The 21,740-nt window shown below is 48.6% G+C and overlaps 1 protein-coding gene across 1 annotated transcript in view; it reads left to right on the forward strand.

Annotated features, from left to right (window-relative positions):
* Positions 1-21,740, forward strand: part of LOC138748105 (mitogen-activated protein kinase kinase kinase kinase 5-like) — a 70,902-nt gene that overhangs the window by 36,823 nt on the left and 12,339 nt on the right. The window contains exons 4-9 of the mRNA XM_069907793.1: positions 6,868-6,932; positions 10,191-10,246; positions 11,412-11,459; positions 12,853-12,895; positions 17,035-17,107; positions 17,483-17,614. Of these exons, the coding sequence (XP_069763894.1) occupies positions 6,868-6,932; positions 10,191-10,246; positions 11,412-11,459; positions 12,853-12,895; positions 17,035-17,107; positions 17,483-17,614 (417 nt within the window). The remainder of the gene's footprint in view (positions 1-6,867; positions 6,933-10,190; positions 10,247-11,411; positions 11,460-12,852; positions 12,896-17,034; positions 17,108-17,482; positions 17,615-21,740) is intronic.

The following is a 21,740-nucleotide window of genomic DNA, read 5'->3' on the forward strand; positions in this document are numbered from 1 at the left end:
TCGGCCTGCTTGTTGTGAACTACGTGATGCCCCTCAGCGTCGGCCTGCTTGTTGTGAGCTACGTGATGCCCCTCAGCGTCAGCCTGCTTGTTGTGAACTACGTGATGCCCCTCAGCGTCGGCCTGCTGGTTGTGAACTACGTGATGCCCCTCAGCGTCGGCCTGCTGGTTGTGAGCGACGTGATGCCCCTCAGCGTCGGCCTGCTTGTTGTGAGCGACGTGATGCCCCTCAGCGTCGGCCTGCTTGTTGTGAGCTACGTGATGCCCCTCAGCATCGGCCTGCTTGTTGTGAGCTACGTGATGCCCCTCAGCGTCGGCCTGCTTGTTGTGAGCGACGTGATGCCCCTCAGCGTCGGCCTGCTTGTTGTGAGCGACGTGATGCCCCTCAGCGTCGGCCTGCTTGTTGTGAGCGACGTGATGCCCCTCAGCGTCGGCCTGCTTGTTGTGAGCGACGTGATGCCCCTCAGCGTCGGCCTGCTTGTTGTGAGCGACGTGATGCCCCTCAGCGTCGGCCTGCTTGTTGTGAGCTACGTGATGCCCCTCAGCGTCGGCCTGATTGTTATGAGCGACGTGATGCCCCTCAGCGTCGGCCTGCTTGTTGTGAGCGACGTGATGCCCCTCAGCGTCGGCCTGCTTGTTGTGAGCGACGTGATGCCCCTCAGCGTCGGCCTGCTTGTTGTGAGCGACGTGATGCCCCTCAGCGTCGGCCTGCTTGTTGTGAGCGACGTGATGCCCCTCAGCGTCGGCCTGCTTGTTGTGAGCGACGTGATGCCCCTCAGCGTCGGCCTGCTTGTTGTGAGCGACGTGATGCCCCTCAGCGTCGGCCTGCTTGTTGTGAGCGACGTGATGCCCCTCAGCGTCGGCCTGCTTGTTGTGAACTACGTGATGCCCCTCAGCGTCGGCCTGCTGGTTGTGAGCGACGTGATGCCCCTCAGCGTCGGCCTGCTTGTTGTGAGCGACGTGATGCCCCTCAGCGTCGGCCTGCTTGTTGTGAGCGACGTGATGCCCCTCAGCGTCGGCCTCCTTGTTGTGAGCGACGTGATGCCCCTCAGTGTCGGCCTGCTTGTTGTAAGCAGAGTCACTGTTATTGTTGTCCGACGTCCCTGACAGTAAAAGCGAGAAGGGGAAGCCAAATCGAGCCCCTTTAGAGTTGTTTATGGGTTTTAGTCCAGCCACTCCGTAATGGAAAATCTTCGCAAAATTCCCTCAACGCAGGCGGTGTAAAAAAGATCAGAACGGAGACAAGCGACTCATTCCCGTTCCTAACCTTTCCCTGATATTTTCTGCGGACTGTCTACACCACACATGTCAAACTCAGGCCCGCGGGCCTAATTTGGCCCGTGATATAATTATATTTGTCCCGCAAGATCATATCAAAATGTATTAGAGCTGGCCCGCTGGCCGCCGCGCCAGTATAGCGCATGCACAGCTAATACTACAAATCCCAGAATGCTTTGCAAATGCGTTGGCGCCGGCCCATCAGCCGGTTAATCGCCCCCACCTCCTCTCTTTACTTTCATTAGGATCTGCGACCTGTCGCCTAACTCACATGTAATAAACCCCATATGAAAAATGGCCAAACGAAAGACAGAAAACAGGACCTTTCAAGACAGGTGGGAGGCAGACTCTGACCCCAGAGTTTGATGAACTTGCATTTGAGATGCCAAGTATCTGGTTTAGACCCAGGTGCATCAGGGTAAATCACAGTGGAGCAAGTGAAGTATTTTCTTTGGTTCACTTTGAACTGTTCATCGTTGAAAGATTGGATTTTCATTGAAGCAAGTTGTTATTTTTTTGACTTGTTGGCTTGTGAAAAAAAATACATTTAAAAGGAGCTTAAAGGCTATAGAGAAATTTTTTTTTCGAAACTTTATTTATTAATTTTAACATATGAAGAAAGTAAGTAATTCACATACAGAAAAAATACAAAATAAAGTAATACAAGTACAAAGTAACATAGTTAATACAATACCAATCTCGGCATCTCCCCCTAACAACTAAAAACTAAGACTAAAAAAAAACTATTTTTAACCCCTAAACCTCCCTCCCCACCCCCACGATAAAGAGTGAAGAATTAATACTATTAATATAATTAAAAAAAATAAAAAATATATATCTTAAAAAAAAGATCGATATATATATAAAAATATTAATTAAGTATTAATTATTAATCCAAATATTTTTTATTATATAAGAATATATATGAAAAACAAAAACAAAAAGAACTTAAACGAAAAAAAAGAAAGAAAAAAAGAAAATGTATATATAGAAAAAATATATAATAAAAAAACTTTTTTTAAAGAAAAAAAATTGATTAATTCAAACTTATTTAAATTGTATATAATCAATAAATGGGGTCCCCTTTAACTCGTAAAAAGACATCTTATCTTGTATAGAAAAAGATATTCTTTCCATAACCAAACAAAACTTCATCTCTGAATACCACCTATCTAAAGACAATACATTTCTATTCTTCCAAGTAAACGCTATACATTTCTTGGCCAATGCCAGCGCTGAGTAAATAAAAGAGATCTGGTAATGATCTAATTCTAAATCAATCAACGGTTGCATATTCCCTAATAAAAATATATCAGGGTCTAATACAATATGAAGATTATATAGATTATTAAATACAGATTGAATACCTTTCCAAAATTGTTGTAACCGATCACACAACCAAACAGCATGTAAAAAAAAGTACCAGAAACCTGATCACAAGGAAAACAAAGATCTGACTTACTAAAACCAAATTTTTTAAATTTTTCGGGTGTTAAATATAATTGATGTATAAAACTAGAATTAATCATCGCCAATCTAGCATTAATCAATTTTCAAACACTATTATGGCAGATTTCAGACCAATCTTCTTCAGTTATTGTTAAACTTAAATCTTTTTCCCATTTCATTTTATCTTTATCCCAATCTATTTTACTTTCACTTTCCAACAAAATACGATACAAACCTGATATATAACTCTTTTTTGGAAATGAGAGCACATATTTCTCAAAATCAGTTTCAGACAGTAAATTCATTTGACGACCACATACCTGTTTTACAAAAGATCTTAACTGATAATACACAAATATAGAATAACCACTTATATCAAATCTCTTTTGCAATTCTACAAAAGAACAAAAATGACCTTCTAAAAAACAGTCAGATAAATTATGTATTCCTTTCTCCTCCCATTGTTTCAAAATAGTATTAGATACCGTGTAGGAACAAGTTGATTATTATATAATGGTAATCTTCCCAACCACTTATTTTTCAATCCCATTTTATGTAATTTACTTGACCATAAATTCAATAAATGTTTCAATATTGGTACATCATAAGTTCGTAACAAATTTTTATTCCATCGAAATAAAAATTAATTCAAAAATTTTTCAGAAATAATTGCCAATTCTATCTGTGCCCAACTAGGCGTATCTTGTGTGGCCATTAATGCGCTAAGAAATCTAAATTGAGCTGCTTCATAATAAAATTGAAAGTTAGGTAGCCGTAACCCTCCAAATTGAAAATCCCACATCAATTTTTTCAATGCCACTCTAGGAAATTTTCCTTTCCACAAAAAATCCCTAATTATCCTTAAAAAATCTTTTTTGTAAACAACAAGGAATTGATTGAAATAAATATTGTATACGAGGAAAAATATTCATTTTTATAGTATTAATTCTTCCTAATAATAAACCCAAAGGTAAATCTTTCCATTTAACTAAATCTGCCTTAATCTTCTTCATTAAAGGAAGATAATTAAGTGAATAGAGAAATATTATTGATTGAATATTTTATTTCTCATTTGTTAATGCTTCTTCTGGAAAGAGTTTAACCAAAACTATTATTACACATTTATTTTAATAAGAAAAAGTTTAACATTACATATGTTGAAAGAAGAGAAAACATGCAGATGTTGTTGAAAATTTTCAATAAATATTTAGTTCGGCCCTCGACTTAGTCCAAGTTTTTAATTTTGGCCCTCTGTGAATTTGAGTTTGACACCCCTGGTCTACAGTGTAAACTGAACTGCAGGAGGCCAGCCACAATGAGCTAATGAATAGCACACGTATTTCAAAGTCCCCTCTCTTTACTTACCGCACTTCCGGCATTCAGTGTAAAATCGCCTAAGGGTCTGGAGATTTTGAGTTTTGGTTGTTCGTGTGTGATCGGCCACTCGGGAAGGTAAGAAAAAAAAAATTGAATGGAAAAGAACCTTAATTTCTCTGTAAAAATCATAATAGGAGAGTCCGTGGATTCGCCTCCAGCGATTCCCGCAGCTGCACAGACCCCTGTTCAATCCATCAGGAGCCTGAGGCCCTACGGGAACCCACCTTTCCCTCATTTGTGGTTAGCCTTCATTCAAAAGTCCAGGTACGCCATAAATTGACCTGTAAATGTCGCTCCTGAACAGGATTGCACTTATGGTATCTTCTGCCTCTCCCCATTAGTGCTTCAGTTATCCCATGACATTTTAAAAACTACACACAACTCCTCAGTGCCCCTCGTAAGAAAGCACCACATTTGTCCAGGATCTGACTTGTGACTGGAATTTCCCATTAGAATCTGACTCACCCAAGATGAATTCAACGCAAACCTCAGAGCTTGTAATTTCTTCCATATCCAACCTGACACCGTGGTTGGCAGGGCAACAGTGCGATGAAGCAGGAAAGTCTGCAGATGCTGTGATTGTAGTAAAGATGCACAGTAAATGCTGGAGGAATTCGGCCGGTCTCGCAGCGTCCACAGGAGGTAACAATACATTACCGACATCTCAGGCCTGAGCCCTTCCTCAAGCTATGAGCAGAGAAAAGGAAGGTGTCAGAATAAAGACTGAAGATTGGGAGAGGAGTCCAGATCAACAAAAGGTGTTAATTGGATATGATAAGAGGAGAGATGAGAATTGATTTTGGCTCCGTGAAAGGAGAGAGAAAAAAAAAATGAGAACAAGAACTAGATAAAGGAGACAGGGAAGAAGAAGGGTGAAGTGGTTTAACAGAAAACCAAGAAGTCGATGTTAATGCCATCTGGTTGGAGGGGGCCCAGTCAGAAGATGAGGTGTTATTCCTCCAATTTGCTGGTGGACTCAGTCTGGCCAGGCATGAGACCACGGACAGACACATCAACAAGGGAATGGGGCGGGGAATTGAAATTGGCGGCCACGGGGAAATCCACGCTATTACGGTGGATACGACCAAGGTGCTCAACAAAGCGATCTCCCAGTCTGCGCCCGGTCTCCCTGACGTAGAGGAGACTTGGGATGTCATGTTACCAGGATGTTGGTTCGGCCACACTTGGGAACATCGTGATGAAATCCAAGATGCCGTGCTAGAGGAAGGATGAGTTTAGGCTAATGAGGGCGCAGAAATGATTCACAAAGATGACGCTGGAATTGGAGGCCTAAGTTAACAGGAGGGAGTGGCTGGGATTGCTTCTCCAGAGGGGAGTGGAGGGGAGACCTTACAGAAGCTTATGTCATAGTTATGTCGTTTCCCAAGGTATAGGAGTCGAGAATTGATGGGTACAGGTTTAAAGGTGAGAGGGGAAGGATTCGAAAGGAACCAGAGGGGAAACTTTCTCACCCAGAGAGTGTGTGGAACAAGCTGCCAGAAAAAAGGGTTACAGTGGGGACAGTTAAAATCTTTAAAAGACACTTTGACAGGTACAGGGTTAAGAGAGGTTTAGAACAGCCATTCTCAACAGGACTGTACACCCACCACCTCCCCCCCTCCCCTGGGGGCCACAGCACATTTAATGGAGGAACCACGGTCTGAAATCGTTTATATAAAAAAAAAAATGTTTTTTATGTAGTTGGTAGAAGAGAAGTACAGATGGAACCAACTAAACAACTGCCCCATAAACTTTGAGCAGAGTCCGATGGCAGGGCCATCAGTAAGAACAGGTTGAGAATGTTTGGTTTAGAGGGATATGGGGCAAATGGGACTGCCTCAGGAAGTCACCTTGGTCAGCATGGACAAGTTGGGCTGAAGGGCCTGTTTCCACAGTGAACAAATCAAGGAGTCGACAACAACATTGATGGAACTGTTTACCTGTTGGTAATACAGGTCGTAACTCTCTTATCCAGCAGTTTGTGGTCCGGCCGCTATTGGTACAAACAGACAGCGCGGGACTCGAGTCCTGGCGCTGTTGAGGTTGAATCTGCCGCGATCAGGATCGGGGTTCGAGTTTCGCACTGTCTGTTTGTACTAACGTCCTGATCGCTGGCGGTGTAAAGGTGTGGCATTAACCACTTCACCAATTGCGCTGCCCCTCAGTGTTATTTCCTGTTTTAAGCTTAGAAGTCCATTTCTGTTTTCCAGCATTTTCTATGGTCCGGCTGTGGCCAGGTCCAAACGTCACCGGATTAAAGAACTACAACTTGTACTCATTCAAGTCAAGTTTATTGTGAAAACACAAAGCTGGAGAAACTCAGCAGGTCAAACAGTGTCCTTTATGTAATAAAGATACAGAACTGACGTTTCGGGCTTGAGCCCTTCGTCAAGGTGTGAGCAAAACGTAGGTAGGCACACAAACTCATTGGTCCTGCAGCTGCCTTGATCACCGCCTCTGGTACCTCATTCCGTCCACCCGCCATCCTCTGTGTGAAGAACATGGCTCATCAGATCCTGCTGAAGTCTTTCCCTTCCCACCTTGAAAGCCGAGCCTCCTGTTTTCACTTCATCCCCATGTCCCTCCAACCGACCTATCCCCCTCACCCTCCCGGAAAATCAAACAGGAAGTGGGCTGTACAAAAAACCATGAATGGGCTGCTGTGAGGTGTCAAAGGCCGGAGGTAGATGGCTTGGCAACACGGCTTTTATTTTATGTTCTGGTTCATTGAAATGACGGGAGCTCTTGCTTTATCTTCTGGCAGGTCCAACAAGTTGTGGATCTGCATGGAATTCTGTGAAGGAGGATCACTACAGGATATTTACCACGGTACATCCCGCTTCCTCCAAATTTCAGCCAATCACATCTTTCCCGAACTTGTAACCAACAGGCAGGCAACATGTCAGAAGAGTTGTCCTCCTGTCATGCTGACCTTTGGCCCTTTGAACTCTCCTTGGCCAATGAGGGAAAAGGGGCTTAAGGATGATAAATGGAAGTTGCCATAGGTTATCTGTCCGTGATATTTTATAAGGAGGCCATTCAGCCTATTAAGTTTGTTCTGGCTCTTAGCTGATGTAATGAAAGTGAATCCAAGAATTCCCTTTTATTTGTTCCCCTTAACAATTATCCAGGATCTCAGCCTCAAACTTCAGGCAGAGAAATCCTTGTACTGCTGACAATTTTAGGTTAGCACCTTGGGTTCCATGTCCTGGTTTTCCGGGACTACCAACAAGCACATGTAATCTATGTCCCGGTTATCCAGGACTGGTTTTATACCCAACCACTTACTGTACTTTAATACTGTAAAGGTTTACCCACTGGCCCAGTCCAGATTTCACAATGAAAGGGCCTGGAGTCCAAAGAGTTCAGGAATTTCATTGTGTTCCATTGAAAGATCAGCAGAGCCAGGGCTTTTCTCTCTGGAGCATAGAAAGATGAGACCTGATAGAGGTCTGCAAGATTCTGAGAGGCGTAGATAGGGTGGACGGCCAGCGCCTGTTTCCCAGGGCAGGATCAGCAAACATCAGAGGACGTGTGTACAAAGTGAAGGGAGGGAAGTTTGGGGGAGACGTCAGGGGTAGTTTTTTTTTTACACAGAGTTGTGGGGTCCTGGAAGGCCTTGTCAGGGAATGATAGTGGAGGCTGGAACATTAGAAGCATTTAAGACACTCTTAGACAGGCACATCGATGAAAGAAAAATAGAGGGTTGCGAGGTAGGGAGGGTTTGGTACTTTTTTTGGTAGGGACAACATTGAGGGCTGAAGGGCCTGTACTGTGGTGTAGGGTTCTATGTTCTATCTCCGCCCCGCTTATTCTCAGCATAATTGTAAATAGCAAACCGTTGATCAGTGAAATTGGTAGTTACGGGAACACATGAACTGGAGATACTGAAACCTTGAACGGAGCAGAGGGGCTCAGTGGGTAGGGGAGCATCTGTGGGGAAAGATAGTGAGTCAATGCCTTGGGAGGCGGAACCCCTTGAGACCAGAATGGCAAAGTGGAGGTATCAAAGTGAGGAGGGGGTGTGGTTGGGGAGGGGGCAGTAGGGTAATGGACAGGGAAAGGCGGGAGATGTAGGGACAAAGGACGGAGTGGGGGGTGGTAGAGAGAAAAGAGAATGGGATCAGGGAAGGAAGAGATGGGAACCTTGGGACGAGTGGGGGCGGGGACCTAAACCTGGAAAATTCGATGTTCATGAGCCCAGAGATGAACGTCAAATCTTCTGATGTTGGTACCCCTCACCGTCCAGGTCCACTGCCACTCTCTTTCCATCCCTCCTTTACCTGCTCCCGTTCTCACTTTTCTCTCGAACCTTCCCCCCCCCCCCACCCCATGCCCCCAGTGTTTCCTCCCACTTCTCCCTCTTTTTCAGTCCTGCACCCTCTCACCCCTCCCCCACCACTGCCTCTCTCGTATGTTTTCTCCCCCTTCACCAGCTTCACATCTCCCCTCTCCACCTTCGGTTTGATGAAGGGTCCCAACCCAAGATGTTAACTGACCATCTCGCTCCATGGTTGCTGCCCGATCTCATTGTCCATTCACTGAGTTGCTACAAATTGGTCACCCAAAACCACATTTGAGTTTAAAATGAGTCAAAATGTCCACTGCTCCATTGGAAATAGCCCGGGCGCCTCAAATCTCTCCAGAACGTAAGAGCATCAGAAGTAGGAACAAGAGCTGGCCATGGTGGGATCAAGTAGAAGGGCCGTGAGGTAATCTTACAGTTACACAAGATGTCCGTTAGACCCCACTTGGAATATTGTGTTCACCCCACTACAGGATGGATGAGCATGGTATAGAAAGGGTACAGAGGAGATTCACAGGGATGCTATGTGGATTGGAGTGCACACCCTATGAGGAGAGGTTGAGTGAACTTGGTCTTTTCTTCTTGGAGAGATGGAGGATGAGGGGTGACCTGATGGAGGTGGACAAGATGATGAGAGGCATTGATCCTGTGGACGGCCAAAGGCTCTTTACCCAGGGTGAAATGGCCAACACGAGGGGGCACAGTTTTAAGATATTTGGGAGTAAGTACAGGGGGGATGTGAGAGGTAAGTTCTTCACACAGAGAGGGGTGGGGGCATGGAATGTGCTGCCGGTAACGGTGGTGGAGGCAGGGACAACTGGGCCTTGTGAGAGATGATTAGATCAGTCCACGGAACTGAGCAACATGGAGGGTTTTGAAGTGGGGAAATTCTCGGTGGGGGTGGGGGAGGGGGGGGGGGGGTTTCCCAGGTTTGGAATATTCAGTGTTGTTGCATTTCAGGCTGGTTTAGGAGGCGGGATATGATTCCTCACTCCTCATGTTTACGTTTTTGCAGCACGGTCAGCACAGAACCGACGTTTCGGGCTTGAGCCCTTCGTCAAGGTTTGAGCAAAATGTAGGCAGGTACCTGAACAAAATGGTGGGGGGGGGGAGTGCTGGGGGAGGAGCATGGTCCCAAAGGCCAAAGGAAATAAGTGGATAAGGAGGGAGGGCATGGGGGAAGGAGTGGTGAAACCAGAGTTTGGAGCGGAGGAAGGGGGATGCTGTTTGAGGGCTGGGGAGGCCAGACGGTGGAGGTGGCAGGCAGGGAAGAAAGCTGGGGGAGAGGTGAGAGGGTCCAAGGGCCAAGGGGGTGGGAAGTCAGGGGAAGCTCAGAGTAGAAGAGGCTGAGCAGGGTGTGAGGGGATGGGGAAGGGTAAGGAGTGGTGGTGGTGGGAGAGGAAGAAACACACGGATGGGAGGGGGTTGGAGGAGTGGGGGTCCCACATGGGCATGAAACTAAATCAGAAGGGGACCTTGTTTGGGCCAGATGAGCTGGGCCTGTTTGCATGCTGTTGACAAAGCTGGCGAATGAGGCGTGAAGCGGTCTCAGTCGTGAGTACTGGGCACGCACGCACGCACACAGCCCCCCCTCCCTGTGGCTGCAGGGACAATGCCATGTGTAAATGTGGGCTGGGTTGAGGAGGTGGGGTAATGGAGGGAACGTTCTCTGGGCAGCCAGTGCCCAAGTTGAGTGTGGATCGCAGCTTCTCCGTCAGCACCGAGGCTGGTTCACAATCAGTGAATGGGCCACACTAATGTCACCCTCTGTCCTTCTGCAGTGACGGGCCCTCTCTCTGAGTTACAGATCGCCTACATCAGCAGAGAAACGCTACAGGTGAGAGAGGTGAAGGCGTGCTGGGCCTGCCTTCTTCAGCCGTACAGAAATTTTGGACAACTTTACATGTACAGTTTATTTTTACACTACCAATAAGTGGTGATTCTGCCTGGCCCGCAGGAAAAAGGAATCTCAGGGATGTACGTGATGTCACATATGTACTCTGACAATAAATCTGAAGCATTTACTATCACATCCTCCTGGAGTATGACAGGCACCTCAATGTGACCATCTACTTCAGTCATGCCAGGATTCTGCCAGGTGTCTTTAATCTTCCACAGATATCACCATGGAACCTTGCATCCAGCTCAGAGAATACATGGAGTGAAACACAAAGTCTGCAGATGCTGTCAGGTATTAAGAACACAGAAATGCTGGAGGAACCCAGCCGGTCTCGCAGCGTCCACAAGAGGTAAAGATATATGACCGATGTTTCGGGCCTGAGCCCTTCCTCAAGGTGAGATTAAAGAGCAGGCAGGCGCCTGAATTAAAAGGTTGGGGTGGATCATGGGCATGGGGAGAACCAACAGGCAAAAGGTACAGGCAAACAACTGGTTGGCATTAATGTCAACTTCTCCGGTTACCATTTGTTGTCCCTCCATCTTTCTCCATGTCTCCTCACCTCTACCTCTGTCTCTCTCTCTTCCCTTTATCCTCCATCTTCCCTCTCCCCAGCCTTTTAATTCAGGTGCCTGTCACGTTTTTACTCCAACCTTGAGGACAGGCTCAGGCCTGAAACGTCAGCAATATCTCTACCTCCTACGGACGCTGTGAGACCGTTTGAGTTCCTCTGCCATTTCTGTGTTCTTAACACAGAGAATTCAGAGGGCCTTGGCTTACGATTTCAGCTCCATCTGTCCAGCACTCCCTGCGCTCAGTCCGGAGCGATTTTACATCACAGCAACTGTCCGATTCAACTCAATGGCCAATACATCCCTCACTCAGACAAGGCGAGTGATCGTCTGTCAAAGGGAGCACAGATACAGCTTCCTCCTTCAATTTGGTTCTGGTTCCAAAGAGGGGTTGTAGGCAGGCGCACATGACACTGATGGTTGATTCCTTCAGATGGACGTGGCAACTTCTTGCGAGTAGAGTGTCCGCCAGTGTGGGTTCAGATCAGAAGAACCCATAATTCAAAGCCATTTTTTCCTTTGTTCGTATTTAGGGTTTGGAATATCTACACAATCAGGGCAAGATACACCGAGATATTAAGGTAAGTGCTGAGATATTAAGGAGGCCACCCAGGTTCGAACCCCGTGCTGTCTGTAAGGTGTTTGTATGTTCTCCCGTGTCTGCGTGGGGTTCCTCCGAGTTCTCCCTTCAAAACATACTGGGATTGTAGGTTAATTGGGGTATTTGGGTGGTATGGGCCTGTACGTCTAAATTAATTTTTTTAAAATTTGGAGATACAGCAGGGTACCAGGCCCTTCTGGCCCACAAGCCCGTGCTGCCCTAATACACCCATGTGACCAATTAACCTACTAACCCCGTACGTCTATGGAATGTGGAGAAAACTGGAGCACCCAGAGGAAACTCACGTAGACACAGGGAAAATGGGGCTGGGGAGCTGGAGGAGAGGAGGGTAGGGAAAGAGAGAGTCTGGAAGAGGGGGTTAATGGAAATTGGAGGTTGATATTGATGGTTGGAGAGTGCCCAGAAGGAATATAAGGTGTTATTCCTCCAATTTGCACGTGGCCTCATCCTAGCAGTCCATGAGGCATGGACGGGCACATCAGTGTGGTAATGAGGTGTGGGGTCAGAGAGCTGGGGATGCACCCAGAGAACTTGCTGAAGGTGCAGGGAGAAAGGGGACTGGAGGGCATGTTTAACGGGCAGCCCTGGCTGGGCGAGGTTTTTTCTTTCTGGAAGCGCAGGGAGTTGAGGGATGTCCTTGTAAAGCAAGGGGTGGCCAAATTGAGACTCTTTGACGTATACTGTGCAGCTCACGGAAAGACAGGAATCGTACGACTGCCCTCCCATCCAAACTCTCAATGCCCAGCCACTGACCCTCACCTTGGCCCTGGCCACCTGCCTATCAGAACTCCCAACACCTTGATTGTGGGCTTGATCCATGTTCCTGATGCCTTGACCAGCACAGGTACTTACCATGGTCAAAAGTAGTAGGCATGTAATAGTTGACCCCCTAAAATCGGTCCACAAAGTTTGACCATTACACGCATATATACGGTATGTTAGCAGTTTGAAAATATCATTATGCCCGTGTAATTCTTAATATTTATGTAAATTCTTGTTGTGAAACACGCAGGAAGTGTAAAGACGGGTAAGTAATATTTTTTTTCCTCTCTTGCGGCTCTCAACCCTCTGAAGTTTATCACCTGTGGCTCATGCGTTCAGTGAGTTTGGTCACCCCCAGGGTAGAGGTTTACAAGGTGGGTGACTGTGTCCACTCCATTGCAGTCACCTCGGGGACAACAGGGAATCCTTGGGGATTAATTTCTGTTGGCTCAACTCATTCATGATTTGGGGAAAGTGCATAGAGCACAGATGTGAACGTGTTCCATCAGGAGGCCCTCGGGAGATCACTCTGTTTCTGGGGAGTGACCTGTGTTTGTTTGATTAAATTTATCTTGCAATTATCTTCGCAGGGAGCAAATATTCTTGTCAATAACAATGGCGACGTGAAATTAGGTGAGTCACTAAATTCTCCGCCCTGGTTCCATCCTGTGCCTTTGTCATCTTGATCACATACCCTTAAGCACCTCTGGACAACGAACCTGAAACCCTTTGAAACAGCCACCCCTGTGCCATTGACATTACAGCTAAGAACAGTGTGAACACAGATCAGGCCCTCACACAAACCACACCCCGACTCCATCCGCACCACCTGCTGTCGCGGAAAAGGCAGCCGACAAAATCAGCCCGCCCCAGTCACGTTCTCTTCATCCTCTTCCAGTCGCAAGGCGAGCAGGGTTAGTGTAGTGGTGAGTGCCACGCTGTTACAGCGCCAGCGATCAGGACCGGGGTGCAAATCACGTGCAGTCTGTGAGGAGTTTGTACGTTCTCCCTGTGTCTGTATGGGTTTTCTCCAGGGGCTCCGGTTCCTCCCACCATAGGGGTTTGTAGGTTAATTGGGGTATTTGGGCCAGAAGGGCCAGTGACTGCGCTGCATGTCTAAAATTTAAAAAAAATTAAATTAGCCACCGTCAGATTCAAAAAGTGTTCCTTCCCTGTCGTGGTAAAACACCTGATCAAACCATGCACCCGTAAAATAATCCTATCTTTGCTCTGTTCTGCCAGATCTGTCACTCTGTCCTTAATCCCGGACTATATATGAGTTGATGAGGGTGCAGGTGACAATGAATTAAAACACATTAGTCCAGGAACCAAAATGCCTGAAATTTAAAATAAAGCTGCAGATGCTGAAAACCTGAGATGGAACCAGTCCAAATCTGGAAGAGCTCAGGAGATCAGACAGAGACAGAGATAAGGTTTCAGGCTGATGACTGTTTGTCAACCCTGGAAAAGTTTTGTTCTCTCCCCTCCCTCCTTCCCTCCACCAGCCCCTTCAGCCTCCATCCCATTAGGTTCCTCAGATTCCCACTGGAATTCCTGATTTTGGTCATCTGGTTTTCCCAGATTCAGGGAAGGGTAAGGAACATGAACTTTGGTGAAGTAAAACATGAAAGTCTGCAGACACGGGGGTTGAAATAAAAACATGATGCTAGAGAAACTTAGCAGGTCAAACAGGGTCCTTTATGTAGCAAAGATAAAGATACAGAACCGATGATTCGGGCTTGAATCCCTCATCCAGGTTCATCGCTGGAAGCTGAGAGCTTCAGTGATTTCCCTTCACTGGTCTCCAGCCTCTGCCATTCTCTATTTTGGTTCTTTCTTGAGGAGCCTGGTTCCATTTGTGAATGGGGTGGAATTGAAGAGAACTATTGGGTTTCACGTCGAGATCACCCACCCTCAGTGGCTCCAGCCTGTGCCTGCAAAGACTTGGCAAACCCGTTGCCAGTCGTGTCCCGCACAGAATGAACTCGCTTTTGTGTAGTGCCCTTAGGACATCCCATGAAAGCAGATAACGTAGGAGCAGAATTAGGCCGTTTGGCCCGTCGAATCTGTTCTGCCATTCGAACCACAGAGGGTTATGGGTGTGGGGAAGGGAAGGATTAGATTGTTGAGTCAGTTTATCAGCAAAATGTGTGCCAAAGGGCCTGAATTAGAACATTCCATCACACTACAGGCCCTTCAGCCCATGATGTGGTGCTACCCCATGTAAACCTTCCCTCCCTCACACCCATAACCCTCTATTTTTCTGGCATCCACGTGCCAGCTTCCACCACCATCAGGGAAGAGATCCAGGAGGTTCAGAGCCAGCACCACCCGGCTGAGGAACAGCTTCTTCCCATGGTCAGTGAGAACGCTGAATGACCAAGGAATTGCTCTCACTCACCCTCCAACGAGACTCCCACGTTCATGACACAATACTTATTTATTTGAACAGATGAAATACTTGTCCTGCATGTATGTTGTGTGTCTGTCTGGATGTGTGTGCTAGGTCTGGGTGTGTGTCTGGGTGTTTGCACCGAGGACGGAGAACGCTGGTGTCTGTCTGGATGTGTGTGCTAGGTCTGGGTGTGTGTCTGGGTGTTTGCACCGAGGAGGAGAACGCTGGTGTCTGTCTGGATGTGTGTGCTAGGTCTGGATGTGTGTCTGGGTGTTTGCACCGAGGACGGAGAACGCTGGTGCCTGTCTGGATGTGTGTGCTAGGTCTGGATGTGTGTCTGGGTGTTTGCACCGAGGACGGAGAACGCTGGTGCCTGTGGATGTGTGTGCTAGGTCTGGGTGTGTGGCTGGGTGTTTTCACCGAGGACGGACAACACTGGTGTCTGTCTGGATGTGTGTGCTAGGTCTGGGTGTGTGTCTGGGTGTTTGCACCGAGGACGGAGAACGCTGGTGCCTGTCTGGATGTGTGTGCTAGGTCTGGGTATGTGTCTGGGTGTTTGCACCGAGGACGGAGAACACTGGTGCCTGTCTGGATGTGTGTGCTAGGTCTGGGTGTGTGTCTGGGTGTTTGCACCGAGGACGGAGAACGCTGGTGCCTGTCTGGATGTGTGTGCTAGGTCTGGATGTGTGTCTGGGTGTTTGCACGAGGAGGAGAACGCTGGTGTCTGTCTGGGTGTTTGCACCGAGGACGGAGAACGCTGGTGCCTGTCTGGATGTATGTGCTAGGTCTGGATGTGTGTCTGGGTGTTTGCACCGAGGAGGAGAACGCTGGTGCCTGTCTGGATGTGTGTGCTAGGTCTGGATGTGTGTCTGGGTGTTTGCACCGAGGAGGAGAACGCTGGTGCCTGTCTGGATGTGTGTGCTAGGTCTGGATGTGTGTCTGGGTGTTTGCACCGAGGAGGAGAACGCTGTTCCTTCGGGTTGTGCTTGTCCAATCGGACGGCGATGGACCTGAGCCCCCCTGGCAAGGCTCTCCAGACACACAGCCCTCTCTGCGTCGCGGTTAGTCCAACGCTGTTGCAGCGCCCGCGGTCGGGACGGAGGTTCGAACCCCGCGCTGTCCGGAGGGCGCTGGTGGCGTGGGGTTTCCCCCCACCCTTGGGGACGTGCTGTGGGTGTCACTGGGACTCATGGCCTGGTCGAAATGGTGGCCGCTTTGGGCTGGGACGTTGGCTCCCACCTCGCTGCACGGACCTGCCCCAGGTCCAGTGTCTCCCTTCCTCTAGGTTGAAAAGGGCTAGCAGCATCTCGGCCTTCAGCCCTGAATCGGGGGGGGGGGGGGCAGCAGGCTGTGCTTTTCTACGCGTGGAGGGGGGGGCACAGGCTCCCTGGCTGCGGCGTGTGCCTGCTCACAGTTCCCAGCCCTGTGGGCGCCGAGAGCGGGGTCTTGGTGCCGCCAACGCTCTCTCATTGGTTTGTCGAACCCGCCTCCGCGTCTGTGAGTGACGCAGATCTGCTGTAACAACTTTGTTGATTCATCTCTTCGAAGGGGTTACAGGGCAGGGGAAACCCCCCCCCCCTTCCCCCCCTCCCAGGTTAACCATATACAGCACAGGTTGGAGCTGAAACTGCAGCTCGGTGCCCCAGGGTTTGTAATTGGGAACTGGGGTCCACATGTCATTGGGGAGGCCAAAATTTACCATCCACCCCAGTTGTGGTCGTGAGCCATTCAGAATCCAGAAAATAGGAGCAAGACCGGCACCGCCTTGAAAATATTCAATCATTCGGGGTCCAACACACTCAGTTTGACCTCACCAGCCACCTCGATGGGGGCAGCTCTTGTCAAGTTCCCATTTTTTAACCCATCTGACTGGACACGCGTGATCCGACAAAACAGCCCTTCTCTGGACTGCAGCGCCCGTGTGGATTCCTCTTGTCCTCACCGATCACCCCTCCAGCCTCCGAATCAACACATCCTCCTCTGCACCTTCCGTCACCTACAACATGATCCCACCACCAGGCACATCTTCCTCAGGGACCACTCACTCCATGGCTCCCTCCCCTCCGATCGTCCCTTTGGGACCTACCCCTGTGTCCGCAGGACTCTGGGGCCCCGAATGGCGCTGGAGAAACTCAAACAGTGACCTTTATGTCGCGACAATAAAGATACAGAAGCAGCGTTTGGGCTTGAGCCTCTCGTCGGGGCACGTAGACTGTGAAGAGTCAGAAGGATTCTGAGTTCTTACAGTGGGGTCTTCAGGGAGATGGGGAAGGAATTGAGTGGAGGGGGTATCTGTAGATTAAGAGACATGAAGAGTTCAGCGATCATGTTCTCTGGGAGTAACGTTCCCCTCTTTCTCTTCTTTCCCCCTTTCCAGCTGATTTTGGGATTTCGGCACAAATCACTGCCACATTGGCCAGGAGGATGTCTTTCATCGGCACCCCATACTGGTACGTCTGGACCCTGAGCTTCAGGGGAGCTTTGGGATTGGGACAATGTTGGGAAGAGCCCTAACCTTCTGTCATTGTGCACCTGCCCCCCTGCCAAAGGAGGTATGATGGGAAGAAGCCACAGAGGTTGGGGGTCCCAACTATCTTAATGACCTCCAGAAGTAGGGAAGGAAGGAAGGGTCCAGTGATGCTCGTTCCCTCCTCAGGTCGGGAAACTCCCACCACTTTGTCAGCGCCCCTGGATATGGGGGGTGGGAGGGAGGGTTCCATCTCTCTGTCACTGCCCTCCGCTAGATGGATGAGAGGCTTTGACCTCATCTGGCTGGTGGTCCACAGGCCTCCCCGTTCACCTTTCCTCTCCGGATCCTTCTGCAGGATGGCTCCCGAAGTCGCTGCCGTGGAGTTCAAAGGGGGCTACAACGAGCTGTGTGACATCTGGGCGGTTGGCATCACGGCCATCGAGCTGGCTGAACTGCAGCCGCCCATGTTCGACATCCACCCCCTGAGGTAAGCCACCAACACCCGTCACGGAGAGACTGCGGATCATTTGGGCAGAACGTTTAGCTAATATTTTAGACATCCAGTACTGAAACAGGCCCCTCCAGCCCGCGAGCCCCTGCCGCCCAAATATACCAATTAACCTACAAACCCCGTACGTTTTGAAGGGTGAGAGAAAACTAGAGCACCCAGAGGAAACCCACGCAGACATGGGGAGAACGGACAAACTCCTTAGTTACAATGCGGGATTCAAACCTCGGTCGCTGGTGCTGTAACAGGGTTCTGCTGCCTGCTACGTGTCTCGAAGTCGCCGAAGAATCTTGGTTTGGGACTTTGCAGGAATCGTTTCGGAAAATTTCTGACCCAGTTTGTGAGCTGGGCTTTGTGGAGACCTCGGCATCGCACAGGATGAGGGGTGGATTGTTCTGTGCATGAACAAGTGAGATAGAAGTGGTGTTCCTTCAGTCTGAGCTCACCCACGCACATTGGGGTTCACGGGGCACCCTGAGACCGTGGGCTGCCCAGGAAGTGGTTGTCGGTTTCACATTCAGACGCACTGATCCTGCTGTGACTTGATACTAGAAATTTAACCCCTTGCACACCAAGCTCACATTTCCATCAGCCCAAAAGCCTCGCGCCCAGTAAAATGTAGTCATCATGGTAACACGGGTGATGCGGCCAACCCAGCAATGAACAGCAAGATCCCACAAAGTCCGAATGACCCCAAAAAATGAATTAATGGGCAGAATGGCCGCTTTGCATTTTGGAAGATGTCCACGGGACGGCCATTGCTTCTGCACAGGTTGACAGAGTTTATGTACTGCCTGTATCTGTGTGTGCACACACGCCTGTGTTTGTGTGTGCGCATGTATGTTTGCATGTATCTATGCGTGTGCATGTATATTTCCCTTCAAAGGGGGCTACAACGAGCTGTGAGAGATCTGGGCGTTTGGCATCTGGGTGAACTGCAGCCACCCATGTTCGATGCCCACCCCCTGAGGTAAGCCCCCCCACACGTGCCTTCTTCATAGCCTCTTTTTTTTTGTACCCATGTGACTGAATAACACCCCTTTTACATAGCGATCCCATTTAATTGGTGTGTGAATAACTCGTATTTAAGCCAGGTTGGGTTGTTCACAATGAACCAAAGAAAGCTGGGTCAGGAGGCAAAGTGAAACTCATTGTCTTTGATACTACCTGCATTGCTGGGTAATTACTGGGATGAAAATGAACACCCCAACCCCCACCCCACATTCATTGTTTTCACTCAGGTAAGTGAAGTGGTTAAAAGGCAGTTTATTCCCATCTTTCAACAGCCGTGTAAAAGGGGTCTGAGTCTTTGGAATGTCCCTATTGTACTAGCCTCCACTATCAGCCCCAGAAACAAACTCCAGGCACCCACCACTCCCTGTGCAGAAAGCTTTCCTTCCCTCACCTTACACAAATGTCACCCCAAAGGAAAAGGTGCTGGCCATCCACCCTATCTCTGCTTCTCAGAATCTTGTTGACCTCTTCTCATTCCTCATTGCTCCAAAGAGAAAAGTCCCAGCTCTGCTAACCTTGCCTCGTAAGACACGTTCTCCAATCCAGGGAACGTCCTGGTGAATCTCCCCTGCACTCTCTCCACAGCGTCTCCATCTTTCCCGTAATGAGGCGACCAGAACTGAACACCATGCTCTCACTCGAGCTGCAACATCACCTCATGGGTCCTGAACTTAATCCCCTGATGAATGAAGCCCAGAGTACCGTCACCATTCTTAACTACCCCATCAACCTGTGTGGTAACCTTGGATTGGAACCCCAAAGTCCCTCTGTTCTTTCACACTGTTAACTCCCATATATACCCGTATAAAAGTCACACACGGATGTTACTTTTGAAGGGCTGAAATTCACACTAGAATCCAAAATACCGTCTCAGTAACAGAAGTCCAAATCATTTCAACAAACATAATGAATTCAAGTAATAACACAGAGTCTGTGCATCAAAACACACGTCCTACCACGGAGCCGTCAGGAGCTTCAGTCCGTGGGGAGCTGGGGCAGGGGGTGAGAGTTCGTGACTGAGGTGTTGGGAGCTTCAGTCTGTGGGCAACTGAGGTGAGAGACTAGGGGGCAACTTTTACACGAGATATATGGAAAATTCCAGATTTTTTTGGTCAAAACTAGGGCGTGGACATTTACATGAGTATGTATCCCACCTTCAGGGTTTGACCTTCCAAAGCCTGTCACCTCACACTTATCCAGATTGAACTCCATCTGTCACTTTTCTGCCTGACTCTACATGGCGTCTATATCCTGTGGTTATGGTTTGTTGACCTTCATTAACTGTGGGATCGAGTTGAAGAGCCGTGAGGTATATACAAGACCTTGGTTAGACCCCGCTTGGAATATTTTGTTCATTTCTGGCCACCTCCCTTCAGGAAGGATGTGGATGGTGTTGAGGGAGCAGAGGGATGCTGCCTGGATTGGAGAACAGGCTTCACCAGGAGAGGATGAGTGAACTTGGTCTTTTCTCCTTGGAGTAGCGGAGGATGAGAGGGTGACCTGATGGAGGTGGACAAGATGACGAGAGGCATTGATTGTGTGGACGGCCAGAGGCTTTTCCCCTGGGGCTGAAATAGCAAACATTAGGGGGCATAGATTTGAGGTGGTTGGGAGTAAGTCCGGGGGGGGGGGGGGTGGAGTGTAAGTTCTTCACACAGAGAGCGGTGGGGGCATGGAATGCACTTGTCATGTTGGGAAGAGTTTCGGGTTTGGTGGGTTCACAAGAGTCTGGACACAAGTGTTACAATCACATGTACCTTTAATTTACACACGAGAGACAAATAGGGGAGAATGTTAAATGGAACTCGATACAATTTCACTTAAGCAACAATATAGACATTCACCTCAGACCTAAGTTGAACTCCAACAAAAGTGAACCTATACTTGACATACTCACACACTACAAACAGGGACTCTGACATACGCCCTGTTTACAGATCAACGGAGGTGAGACTCTCTGCAAGTATTGATCTAACACAATACTACAGCTCAGCTTCAGTGTAGTGCACACCTTACCCACGACACTTCCAGCATGTCCACAGTAGCGACCTGGCATGGAGCGATGTCCGGGACTTGGATCACAAGGCAGAGAGCAAGAATGTGCTATGCGTTGGTGTTATATACAGTGATAATCTGTGCTTCTAGCCGATAATGAGCATGTATGATTTAAATTAGCCACTGGCACGGTGTGCACTGATGGATGGCCAGAGTCCAACCTTGATTGACAGGTGATGTGAGTTCCAAATAAGTTTCAGACAGAGCAGACATATGACCACCCACAATACACACATTCCAGACAGACAGGAAGGCCAAGTTTCTTCCACACACAACAGGGCTGCTAGCCACGGTGGTGGAGAGAGGTACGATAAGGTATTTGAAGAGACGATTAGATAGGCCCGTGGAACTGAGCAGAATGCAAGGTGATGCAGTGGGGAAATTCGAAGCAGTTGTTACAAGTTAGGTCAGCTCAACAGTGTGGGGCTCAGGGCCTGTACTCAGCTGTAGATTTCTATGTTCTACGTTAGTCATAACCATTGTTGGCAATTGTGGTGTGCGGTTACTTGGCTGTTGAGATGGATGACCGTTATTGGTTGATCTCACAGCTCAGGGAGATCTGAGTGATGGAGTGCCTGGCTCACAAGAAGTTAGTGGGGCAGGTGGGGTGGCCAGCATCTGGTTTTAGGCCAGACCGTCCACCTTTTGAGCCCTCTGTCTAGAGCGACCTTGAGGCCACCTTTATCCTCCCTACACCCCCAAATGGAGGACAAATTATGAAGCAGAAAGGGCACTGACCTATGTGGCACCCTGGGGTCCATAGGCTGATTGTGGCCATGTTTTTTCTTGTGTCATCGCTGTTTCCCCATTCAAGCCCCCCCCCCCCCTTAGTAACGGGTGGATATGCATCTGTAGGCCCACCATGCCGTGAGACGCAACGGAACCGGTACACAAGCCTGCCGCGTGACGTGTCTTGATCGACAGCAGGGTGGGACAAGGAGGGATTGTGACCATTCACAAGGGAGGAGGGGAGGTGCTGACTGGCGGCGGTGAGCGGGTAAAGGAGGTACCGTGTCCTGCATCCATCATCCGGTGT

This window comes from Narcine bancroftii, chromosome 13 (genome assembly GCF_036971445.1).
Source record: "Narcine bancroftii isolate sNarBan1 chromosome 13, sNarBan1.hap1, whole genome shotgun sequence".
NCBI lineage: Eukaryota > Metazoa > Chordata > Chondrichthyes > Torpediniformes > Narcinidae > Narcine > Narcine bancroftii.